At 42.3% G+C, this 12,551-nt stretch overlaps 1 protein-coding gene across 4 annotated transcripts in view; it reads right to left on the bottom strand.

Moving 5' to 3' along the window:
* The window catches only part of CHD2 (chromodomain helicase DNA binding protein 2), a 241,660-nt gene that overhangs the window by 99,783 nt on the left and 129,326 nt on the right, over positions 1-12,551 (bottom strand). For all 4 annotated transcript variants that reach the window (XM_063925729.1, XM_063925730.1, XM_063925728.1 and 1 more), the window contains exons 12-13: positions 1,752-1,930; positions 185-309 (exon numbers count right to left, since the gene is read on the bottom strand). In XM_063925729.1, the coding sequence (XP_063781799.1) occupies positions 185-309; positions 1,752-1,930 (304 nt within the window). The remainder of the gene's footprint in view (positions 1-184; positions 310-1,751; positions 1,931-12,551) is intronic.

Raw genomic sequence — 12,551 nt, forward strand, 5'->3', positions numbered from 1 at the left:
AAAGGTTTTAAACACCAGATAACAGGAAAATATTCTCCCAATAATACTAGGTTATGTTTAAATGTAAATGATCACAGTCTACTTTCATTAAAAGGGACTGGGCTCATTGTGTAAACAATCTGATGTAACATACCATGAAATAATAAGCAATACATATATCACAAAGAGGAAAACTGTGACATACTTGCACCAAGAGTGAGCTAGCCAGTTGAGACCTTCCAGCTGATAATCCCGGAGTTCAAGTCCCTCACCACCAATATAGGAAGGCTGTTTTTTCAGTGTCACAAACCGGGGTCTTTGTCTCAAGATCTGTTCACAGAGCAATTCACGGGTCACATTTTCAATATTAAGTCCAAGGGATATACTAAAATGCGAGTTTATAGAAGTGGAGATGGTGCCCTAGCAACCAGATTCTACTTATCATTTATCTAGCACCTTCTAGAATCTAATACCTATAATCTGGTTGCTATAGGCAACATCTCCACTTCTATAAACCCATGCTTTAGTAAATATACCCCTAAGATTCACAGGTATACTACTATTCTAAAGAGTTGATAGAGAAAATAAAACCTAAACAGATATAAAGACTAGAAAAGCATCTACCATTCTGATAAGAGCAATAGTACAAGTTGTACAAAGCACCAAGGGCCAAATGTAATAGAGTGAGACTTTCAAAAAGTGAGAGATTTGGTAAGGTTTTGCAATTTTTTTTAAAAAGTGGCTAATGATTTACACAGAAAGATCAACCTGGTTCTACAGTGTAAATGATTGCTACTTTAAAAAACACTGAAAAACCTTACCAAATCTCTCGCTCTATTACATTTAGCCTAAATGTTGTTTATCTTCCACCACAATATGTATAAAAGTAAATAAACACATTCAGTTATATTTAACTATATATTTACTGAGTAGTACATTATAAATATATTTGCCATAGTAAGTTCCCATCAGTGGAAAAGTATGACCATTTAATGTACTGATCAGCTGGACTCCGTTTCAGACATGTGGGAACGCTAGCTCTGCTATCAATTGGACTACCAGCGCTACTTTACATCCTATGGGTGATATATGCTTTTAATATGTTGTTTATGCGAGTGTGCATTTGTCTTATTAAACATTCTTTTAATATATGAAGCGGTGCTGCACTATGTATTTATCCTTCTAAGTTTCCAGCCTACTGACATACACATGTGGATCTGGATCTTATGCCATCCGAGGATTATATGCACTATTTTAACCTACTTATGTGAGCGGAACCAATAAACCTCCAAATGATTATTTATCTCCACTTGTTGCACTATGTCGGTTTTAATTTTGCAGATTGTCATATTCTGTAAAAGAGAATATTACTTATATTCGTTGTTAAATTACTGGAAGAAAGTAAGCCTTGGTTTCTCTGTACTCGGTTATTTATGGTAGCGCCACGTGTGGTAATACTTTTCCATTGTTGTTTTTGGGGTCTTGGTGAAGGCTCTTCTGACTTGCACAGGCTGCCACTATATTTATGAGCACGGTTTGAATTACCTATTCTCTTTTATTGAAAGTTCCCATCAGTGTAGGTGTGTATGTTTAGTAAATGGCAAGTACTTTGTTCCATTTGTGCATATGCAGTAACAGGAGAAAAACAAAGCCGCAAAACGTGTCTGAGCTTTGGGATCCCAAAGTCTCTGCTTATGTCTCAGCTGGGCACTTGTACCCAGCAGCTAGTCAATGTTCTGCTTTGATTGTTAGAGTAAGCAATCTACACTCACCTTGCAGTCTTTCACAGGGGTGTTTTTTGAGTTATTTCGGTTGTGGAAGCTATCAATACAGTGCTGGAATTTTTTCCCAATAAGTGCTCCGTCTTCCCAGCTGCAGTCAGAATAGGGGAGACCCATCCACTTGCACAGGTACTCCGGCTCAGTTGAGGAGGAGTTCTTCCTGCTGTGGACTAGAACACAGTTCACCAAGTGTTTAATAATCTAAATTCCCATCACCAGCAACGCAGCCTGCGTCAGCTCATCATGCTGCTGCTTACAGCATACCTCCCTATCTGGCTGCTCACATTCTACAGCTAAGTACACATTGGCAGATATTTTTGGTCAGGTCAATAATTGGGCAGATTATTCGCCTAGAGTGGTGATCCAGATATCTGTGCTACACACTTTATTTTTCCTCTGAAAATTCGCCCGATTTTTCCTAAAAAGAGGATTTTGGTACTTATCGATAAATCTATTTCTCTGAATCCACTCGGGGACACTGGAACAATTCATACAGCTAGGGGTGTGAAGCTTGCTGACCGGAGTTGGCACAATCTAAATGTAAAAAATTATGTACAACCGGCTCCTCCCCCTTCACGTCCCCTAATCCAATCAGTTTGGAAAATTTGACGGAGAGAAGAGGGAACATGAAAATAAAGCCCTATGGAGAGGAACCAACCGTAGCTACAAGTCAAACAGCAACCAAGAACCATTAACAGAAAAATTCAAACTGTTTGAACTAATTTTAACAAGAACATTCAAGGATGACAGCACCAAGGAGGGCGTTCCAGTGTCCCTGAGTGGATTCAGAGAAATGGATTTATCGATAAGTACCAAAATCCTCTTTTCTCTTTCATCCACAAGGGGACACTGGAACACTTCATACAGCTGGGGACGTCTCAAAGATACTCCCATGGGTGGGAGTGCTGTCTGAAGCCTGCAGAACCAAATGTCTAAAACTGGTATCTTTGGAAGCTAACGTATCGAACTTGTAAAAACGAGTGAACGTGTGGGCAGATGACCACGTTGCAGCTCTGCAAAGTTGTGTAGTGGAAGTTCCTCTAGCAGCCGCCCATGAAGCACCCACTGATCTTGTGGTATGAGCACCTACATGAAATGGAACTCTCTTACCATTAGATATAGAAAATAAGCCTGTCTGATGGCAAAATGTATCCATCTGGCCAGGGTCTGCTTTGAAGCCGGCCAACCCTTCTTGGGCCCATCATAGAGAACTAACAAGGAATCCGACTTTCTAATAGAGTAGGTAGACTGTACATAAATCTTTAAAGCTCTGACAACATCCAAAGACGAATCCTCTTCTGCAAATCCCCGGAAAGAGGGAACCACAATAGGCTGGTTAATGTGGAAACCGGAAACCACCTTAGGCAGAAACTCTGCCCTTGTACCGAGCTCCACTCTGTCCTCATGAAACACGAGGAAGGGACTCTTACACGAGAGAGCTCCAAACTCTGAGACCCTTCTTGCCGACGCCAAAGCCAGTAACGGGGTATATATTTTAGATCCGCTGTCTCCAAAGGCTCAAAAACCTGCGGATTTCAGAAAATTGAACACTAAATTTAGATCCCACGGCAATGTGGGAGGACGAAAAGGTGGCTGTATTCTCAGTACACCCAGTAAAAATGTCTGAACCTCCTGTAAAGCCGCCAAACATTGCTGAAACAGAATAGATTGGGATCTTTGAAGGTACAAGTCTCGGCTCTATCTCTAACCATCCAATCCAACTTAGAGAAAACATAAAATTCTAGAGACGGAACTCCTTGGAATTCCACCCTTTAGACTGACACTAGTCAATATACTGCTTCCATTTTCTGTAGTAATGTGCTGCCGTGACTGGTTTCCTTGCCGCTAACATGGTGGGAATAACCGACCTTGGGATACCCTTGTCTTTTAGAATCCTGGTCTCAAGAGCCATGCCATCAAACAAAGGTGTGCTAGGTCCGGGTGAAGGAATGGGCCTTGTGACAACAGGTCCTCTCTCTCTGAGGTAGCCTCCAAGGGTCTTCCGCTAGGAGTCCCCTCAGGTCCGAGTACCAACTTCTGTGGGGCCAGTCTGGTGCTATTAAAATCGCCCATGCACTTTCCATTTTCACCTTCTTTAACACTCTCAGTAAAAAGGGAAACGGCGGAAAGATGTACACCAAATTGTAATTCCATGGAATCGCCAGCGCGTCTACCGCCTCTGCTGCTGGATCACGTGTCCTTAACACATACCTCGGTAACTGATGGTTGTTTCGAGAGACTGATATGGATAAGTGAATACAAAATGGAAGCTGGATGTCAGTTTGTCTATTGCTTAAAAGAAACTGTTGTTTTAAATGTGATTTTTATATGTTTGCAGAAACTTTGATTTTTAGCCAAAACAAGAAGTTAAGGCCAGCTGCGTATCATAAGACTGCGGTTAGCTAGTGTTTTGCAAAATAAGGAATTGTGTTTTGCAGAATAAAGATAATTTAAAGTAGGTGAAAGGTAAAATGTATTTTGATATTAAACAGTCATAATCACAAGATTTTGAGCTAATTAATTGGAAATCCCCCATAAGGGGAGTATATAAATTAATAATATATTCTGATAAATGAATTGTGATTGGTTTATGTATATGATTGGTCTGCAAATTTGATTGGATCATGTAACGCTGTAATGACAAGTATATAAAATGAAATCAATGTGTCAATGTTCAGTTCATGATATTCTTTATCGTGGACTCTGTGAATTTCACATGCAATAAATCTACCAAAGAGACTTCATAGTTCTTCAATTATTTGAACGGCTATATCATTCTGGAGGTCCCACCGAGATCAATCCAACATTGACACACGAAGAAGGAAGGTGGACTGGTGCCGGGGTACCTGGATCAATCGTGGCCACAGGTAAGAGCTGTTATCTTACTTCTGCTCCATGTGTCCCTGCCTCGGTCCGCTGCCTTTGTGTGTTATTGTTGGTTTGTAACTCTTTGAAGTTTTTTTGGAGATTGTGAGTATGGAACCAAATTGAATTTAACTACATTTTATTACCAGTTACAGTGATTGTATAAAGTTTTAGGATTTAAATTTCTGTGGTCATAGTTACAGATCACAATGGGATCTTTTGTCTGCCACCTGAAGTGTCTGAAATGTTATCAACAATTCCAGACCAGCTGTGGACCACGGGCTCCAACAATGTGGGGAAAATCCTAAATGCCCCACCAATAAGAGTCAAGCTTAAAAGCAGGAGCAGTAATTCCCAGTAGACCACAATACCCCTTAAAGCCAGAAGCTGAACAGGTGGTGTTCCCAGTAATCCAAAAATTACTACAACAGGGGGTGTTGGTTAAAACCCAGAGCCAGGCCAATACGCCTATCTTCCCTGTGACAAAGAGTAATGGGCGTGGTTATCGCTTAGTTTAGGACCTGAGGGCAATTAATGCAATCGTTGAACCCTTGCACCCAGTGGTACCAAACCCAGCTACCATATTAATGCAGATCCCCGCAGACAGTACTTATTTTTCAGTGGTTGATCTGTGTTCAGCATTTTTCTCCATACCAATACATCCAGACAGTCCGTACCTTTTTGCATTTACCTATAGGGGTAACCAGTACACCTGGACAAGGATGGTCCAGGGGTATCTTAATAGCCCGACAATTTTTAGCCAGTCCCTTGCTGAAAACCTCCAAAAACTCATCCTACCAAGTGGATCTACATTAATTCAGTATGTAGACGATTTGTTACTTTGTTCCCCAGATTTTGAAACATCAATTAAAGACACAGCTGAGCTCTTAAGGTTCCTTGCAACAAATGGACACAAGGTGTCCAAAAACAAATTACAACTATGTCAAACAAAGGTGTCATATATAGGCCACTGTTTATCTGAAGGCCTCAGACACCTGTCCCCAGATAGGATTGCAGCCATCCAAAACATAAGGTTGCCCATCAACAAAAGGAAACTAAGGGGTTTTCTAGGAATGGTGGGTTACTATAGAAACTGGGTACCTAACTACTCACAGCTAACTGCACCCTTGTATGAGCTGACCAAGGCTTCTGTACCAGAGCCCGTCATACATACAGAACAAACAACTATGTAATTTCAACAACTTAAAGATGACCTGACAGCGGCCCCTGCTCTGGGGCTGACTAACTATAAACAAGTATTTTCTCTCTTTTGTCATGAACACCTAGGCCATGCCACAGGTGTCCTTACACAGTTTCATGGGGAGAAGCAAAGACCTGTTGCTTATTACAGTGCACAATTAGACCCAGTAGCACGTGGCCTACCTGTTTGCCTGCGAGCCATAGCAGCAGCTGCACTGCTGGTAGACAAGTCAGCAGACATAGTATTGGGCTGTGATCTAAAAGTTTATGTTCCCCATGCCGTAGCAGCCCTGCTTACCTGCCAAAAGACAAGACATGTCACTGCAGCATGCCTGACAAAGTGGGAATTAGCCCTCATTATGCCCACAAACATAACCCTCATTAAGTGCAATATTTTAAACCCTGCAACACTTTTACCGGTAAATGAAACTGATGAGTTTCAGAGAGAGGAGTGGGGGGTGGTAGAACAACATGTCCCACATGATTGCTTAAAATATGTTGATGAGCAATCCACCCCTAGGTGGACCTGGAGGAAACACCACTCCAGAATCCTGATCTGGTTTACTATGTTGATGGTAGCTGCCACGGACAAACAGAAACGGGTGCTACTCAATCAGGATATGCTGTGGTGGATGACACACAAACTGTTTTTTCCTCCCCACTTCCACCACCACACTCAGCACAGTTGGCAGAGCTCAAAGCTGTAACTAAAGCATGACAGCTAGCTGAAGGAAAGACTGTAAATATATATACAGACAGCAGGTACGCGTTTGGTGTTACACACGATTTTGGTGAACTGTGGAAACACAGAGACTTCCTAACAGCAACAGGCAATCCAATTGCACATGCAGAGGTAGTAAAAGAATTACTAGATGCTATACAACTGCCCTCACAGATAGCAGTTATTAAATGTCAAGCTCACATGACTGGCCATGATGAAGTTACAAAAGGGAACAGAAGGGCAGATGCTGCAGCAAAAGTGGCAGCCCAACAAAAGGTTATAGTGGAAAATGTTTGTATGGTAACTGATGTATGTATACCAAGTGAACAAACATTAATTGATATGCAAAAAGTTTGTGATTTACAGGAAAAGACCAAGTGAGAAAGTGCAAAGTGTACCCAAGACAACAAAGGCCTGTGGCACAGCTCTGAAGGTAAGCCTGTTGCCCCTAAATCACTCTTGCCAGCATTGGCACAGATGTCCCATGGACTGACCCATGCAGGTAAGACAGCCATGATAAGTCTAATTAAGACTTATTGGTATGCACCTGGCTTTGCGCCAGTGGCAACCAAGTACTGTGCTTCTTGCATCACCTGCTTGCAGAAGAATGCTGGAAGAGCAGTTAAAACAATGCCTTCACATATTCCCCAAACAACTGGTCCTTTCCAAATCCTACAAATTGATTACATTCAGCTTCCAAAGGTTAGGATGCTTCAGTATGTTTTGGTTTGTGTCGACACATTTAGCGGTTGGGTAGAGGGTTATGCTGTGGCCAGTGCAACAGCAGCAATCACAGCAAAGAAATTGGTACAAGAATTTGTATGTAGGTACGGCATACCATAATGTGATATCATCAGACCAAGGTACACACTTTACTGGACTAGTGTTCAAAAAGATGTGCCAGCATCTTGGCATTAAACAACAGCTACACACAGCATACCATCCGCAATCTAGCGGCAAAGTGGAACGCTATAACGGGACCATTAAAAATAAGCTGGCTAAAATATGTAGAGAGACCAGCTTGCAGTGGCCAGAAGCTTTGCCGTTAGTGTTGCACTCGATCAGAACAACACCAAGGGGGGAGCTGAACATTTCTCCGTATGAAATACTGTTTGGAAAATTGCCCAATGTTACTATTGCACCCGCATATGAACTCAGTAAAACAAATGACTTAACTGTGAACTATCTTATTTCATTAAGCAACCAGCTAAAGAAGATCCAAGCTACTGTGACCAGCACACAACCAATCCCTGTGGAAGGTGCTTGTCATAATCTGCAACCTGGTGATGAGGTGATGGTCAGAAATTTCCTGAGATCGGGCTCGCTGACAGACCGGTGGGAAGGACCTTACCAAGTCTTGTTGACAACCCCAACTGCTGTTAAGATAAAGGAGAAGACTTCGTGGATCCACTCCACCCACTGCAGAAAAGTCACGCCTCCTGAGACAGCACATGTGGAAGATATTCTCCAAGACTCCTCTGCACTTCACCAGTAAAACCAGCAAGTGAGTGGTTCGGGCATAATAATCCCTTGAGCCACTTGCCAACGCAGTATCTCTGTGGAGGGTACATAACTCCTAGAAGAGTACTGTGAAGATCAAGGACAACAAAGACAATGCTAAACAGGATGATGCTGATAGGCCAAAGGCCAGACCGTGGACTATGGGGGTGCATTCTCTCATGGGCATGTCTGATTACATAAAATACGTATTCTCTATGATTATACAAGAATATACGTTCCTTTATATAACCTGTATCATCAGCATGTAATTAGTCAGGCTACTCTTCTGTCCATACAGCATCCCTTCTCTTGTTCGGTTTTCTCTCCAAATGCCCAGAAATAGAGGAAAATGGACAGGCAATAGTATAATACTGTTTTATTCAATTTAAAACACATCAAATATCCAGTCCAAATAAAAACTGACACACAAGTGATGAGGAAAATCCCAGATAGTGGAGGTAATGTAATTACCGGATAGTAGGAGAACCGATCAAAGTTCTCAAACTCGCATAAGATGTAATGGCAATCACAGGCAGCCACCCGGGTAACAGCTCCCTGGTGGCTGCCTGTGATTGCCATTACATCTTATGCGAGTTTGAGAACTTTGATCGGTTCTCCTACTATCCGGTAATTACATTACCTCCACTATCTGGGATTTTCCTCATCACTTGTGTGTCAGTTTTTATTTGGACTGGATATTTGATGTGTTTTAAATTGAATAAAACAGTATTATACTATTGCCTGTCCATTTTCCTCTATTTCTGGGCATTTGGAGAGAAAACCGAACAAGAGAAGGGATGCTGTATGGACAGAAGAGTAGCCTGACTAATTACATGCTGATGATACAGGTTATATAAAGGAACGTATATTCTTGTATAATCATAGAGAATACGTATTTTATAGAGACAGAAGGGCGCCATTGTCCAATCCATATATCTTTCTATTATTAGTCATTTTTTGGGGGTGAAGGGAAATACCCCTATTGTGCATTGGATATAGGCTGCTCCTACCATTTTGCGCACCTACCGGGGAGTCAAACCCTTTCTTAGTGAAAATGTCTGATTACAATCATACTCATTGTGCTTGAGTGTTGTATATACATTCCAGGGTCTGTTAACAATGTGACCAGTCAAACAGGTAATGTAACACTTTACAATGAAATGTTATTCAAGACACGTGTGTGTAGGGCCTTACAAAAGAATAATTATGGAGGAGAATTTACAGGTAATTCCATGATAGCAATGCACAGTAAAATTGCAAAGGCTCTCAACACAAGCAAATGTTGGATTTGTACCCACCTACCCATCAGTGTAGATGCAGGTATACCCCTCCTGGCTCATTACATAAGCACAACAGACATGATAGACAGAGATTGGTCCTGCCATAAGCGAAAGAATGGTAGTCGCATTTGTGCCAATAAGACACCTAAAGTACAGAATATAGTAGACTTCCCATATTTGGATGTTTCAAACAGAGGTCTGCTGCATTCACCTGCTCTACAAGTAACCGCAGCCACAGGGAGGCCTGAATTTTGTTTAAGTGTCAATTCAAAGCCAGGCAAGTACACGTTAAGTAGAAAGAAGATTACAGTCAGGGTGAAAAGACAAAACCTGGGATATACTAACTGTACTGGAGCCACATTTGTAGTTCAAAAGTCAAATAAGTGTACACTGACAAACCTCAAACACTGTTGGCACTCAATAGATACAAATGGAGTACTAACACCTAATGACACCCTAGACCAGTTACTGCATGATGGGTGTACTCTTGATAACAGCACGTGTAGAGATGTCAATGGCAATAACACCGGGTATTTTATGATATACATAGGACTCATTTACACTAAAATATTTGGAATGCCTCTGCCTAAGGGTATGTATTGGGTTTGTGGTAAATGGGCATATTCATGGATTCCTTTAGGTGCCAAAGGACAATATGTGCTCTCCTATGTAGTCCCCTTAGTGAGAGCCACTACTAAGCTGGATCAATACCCAAGAAATATCCCTGTAGAACATGATTTAGTGTCAAGTGACTTTACATATTTGAGACATCGTAGCAAAAGAGAAGTGAAGAAAGGGGATGTATCTTTCAGATTTTCTGATGGTGAACGTACGGCGGGAACTCTGTTTCCTCTGTCCACTATCTACCTTGTGGAAAAAGCTGTGTCCCAAACCTTAACGGTACTAGATCAGATGGTAGGGGAATTGGTAGTTTCAATCAATCAGACAGTGGAAGAGCTGGCTCAAGTAAGAAAAGTGGCTTTACAAAATAGGATGGCACTGGATCAGCTGTTGGCAGCAGAAGGGGGTACGTGTGCAGTAGTAGGACAAGAATGTTGTACTTATATTGAAGATCACAGAGCAGAAATAGGTGCTCATCTGAGCAAGGTGGGAGAGTTGCAACAGGAAATGAGAAGGTTAGGTGCTAGTGAAGGTTGGGAGCCACTTGGATGGCTAGGAGGAAGTATTGCGAAGCTTTTCTCTGGAATATTGCAGTACATTGTGTTTGCTGCCCTGATTGTAGGAATCATATATCTTACCATCAAGTGTGGACCAGTAGTCTGTGTACAATGTGGTAAAGGATTTAAAAGGTTGAAAGTGCACCATGAAATGACCATTGCGGTGGTAGATGATGAGGTTCCACTAGAACAGGTGACTCAAGGAACTAGTCAGGGGCAGCAGGAAAGACAGGTGGTATATGCTGACATGAGAAAGTCTTACGAAAGTTTACAACTCCAGGAAGCTGAGCCCATATACCAGGCTTTAGAGGAGGATCAGGCAGGTAGGGAAAGTACACAGCTTGTTAATTTTACTTATGAACTGGATAACAGGGTAGAGGTTAATCAGGATGAGTATGTTAGACATGAAATACAAGCGAGTTTCACCTAACTGTGTCAAAACCCTCTTAGCCAACACCGGAAGGTTACTATAAAAAATCAGGGATTCCCGTCCGATGCGGTGAGCATTGGCGCCAGGCCCATCCCAGTGAACCTACCTTTTGCCTATGTTGTGCGTCTACCTAACCCTCCTTAGAAATTGTGAAACCGAACCTTCTGATTTGTGTATTAGAATGCCAAGTATATTGGCAGAGAGAGGAATGATATGGATAAGTGAATACATAATGGAAGCTGGATGTCAGTTTGTCTATTGCTTAAAATAAACTGTTGTTTTAAATATGATTTTTATATGTTTGCAGAAACTTTGATTTTTAGCCAAAACAAGAAGTTAAGGCCAGCTGCGCAGTGTATCATAAGACTGCGGTTAGCTAGTGTTTTGCAAAAATAAGAATTTACTTACCGATAATTCTATTTCTCGTAGTCCGTAGTGGATGCTGGGGACTCCGTAAGGACCATGGGGAATAGCGGCTCCGCAGGAGACTGGGCACAAAAGTAAAGCTTTAGAACTACCTGGTGTGCACTGGCTCCTCCCCCTATGACCCTCCTCCAAGCCTCAGTTAGGATACTGTGCCCGGACGAGCGTACACAATAAGGAAGGATTTTGAATCCCGGGTAAGACTCATACCAGCCACACCAATCACACCATATAACTTGTGATCTAAACCCAGTTAACAGCATGATAACAGAGGAGCCTCTAGAAAAGATGGCTCACTACAGCAATAACCCGATTTTTTTTTTTTTGGTAACAATAACTATGTACCAGTATTGCAGACAATCCGCACTTGGGATGGGCGCCCAGCATCCACTACGGACTACGAGAAATAGAATTATCGGTAAGTAAATTCTTATTTTCTCTGACGTCCTAGTGGATGCTGGGGACTCCGTAAGGACCATGGGGATTATACCAAAGCTCCCAAACGGGCGGGAGAGTGCGGATGACTCTGCAGCACCAAATGAGAGAACTCCAGGTCCTCCTCAGCCAGGGTATCAAATTTGTAGAATTTTACAAACGTATTTGCTCCTGACCAAGTAGCTGCTCGGCAAAGTTGTAAAGCCGAGACCCCTCGGGCAGCCGCCCAAGATGAGCCCACCTTCCTTGTGGAATGGGCTTTTACAGATTTTGGCTGTGGCAGGCCTGCCACAGAATGTGCAAGCTGAATTGTACTACAAATCCAACGAGCAATAGTCTGCTTAGAAGCAGGAGCACCCAGCTTGTTGGGTGCATACAGAATAAACAACGAGTCAGATTTTCTGACTCCAGCCGTCCTGGAAACCTATATTTCCAGGGCCCTGACAACGTCTAGCAACTTGGAGTCCTACAAGTCCCTAGTAGCCGCAGGCACCACAATAGGTTGATTCAGGTGAAACGCTGAAAACCACCTTAGGGAGAAACTGAGGACAAGTCCTCAATTCCGCCCTGTCCGAATGGAAAATCAGATGAGGGCTTTTACAGGATAAAGCCGCCAATTCTGACACGCACCTGGCCCAGGCCAGGGCCAACAGCATGACCACTTTCCATGTGAGATATTTTAACTCCACATATTTAAGTGGTTCAAACCAATGTGACTTTTGGAACCCAAAAACTACATTTAGAGCCCAAGGTGCCACT

This window comes from Pseudophryne corroboree, chromosome 6 (assembly GCF_028390025.1).
Source record: "Pseudophryne corroboree isolate aPseCor3 chromosome 6, aPseCor3.hap2, whole genome shotgun sequence".
Classification (NCBI taxonomy): Eukaryota; Metazoa; Chordata; class Amphibia; order Anura; family Myobatrachidae; genus Pseudophryne; species Pseudophryne corroboree.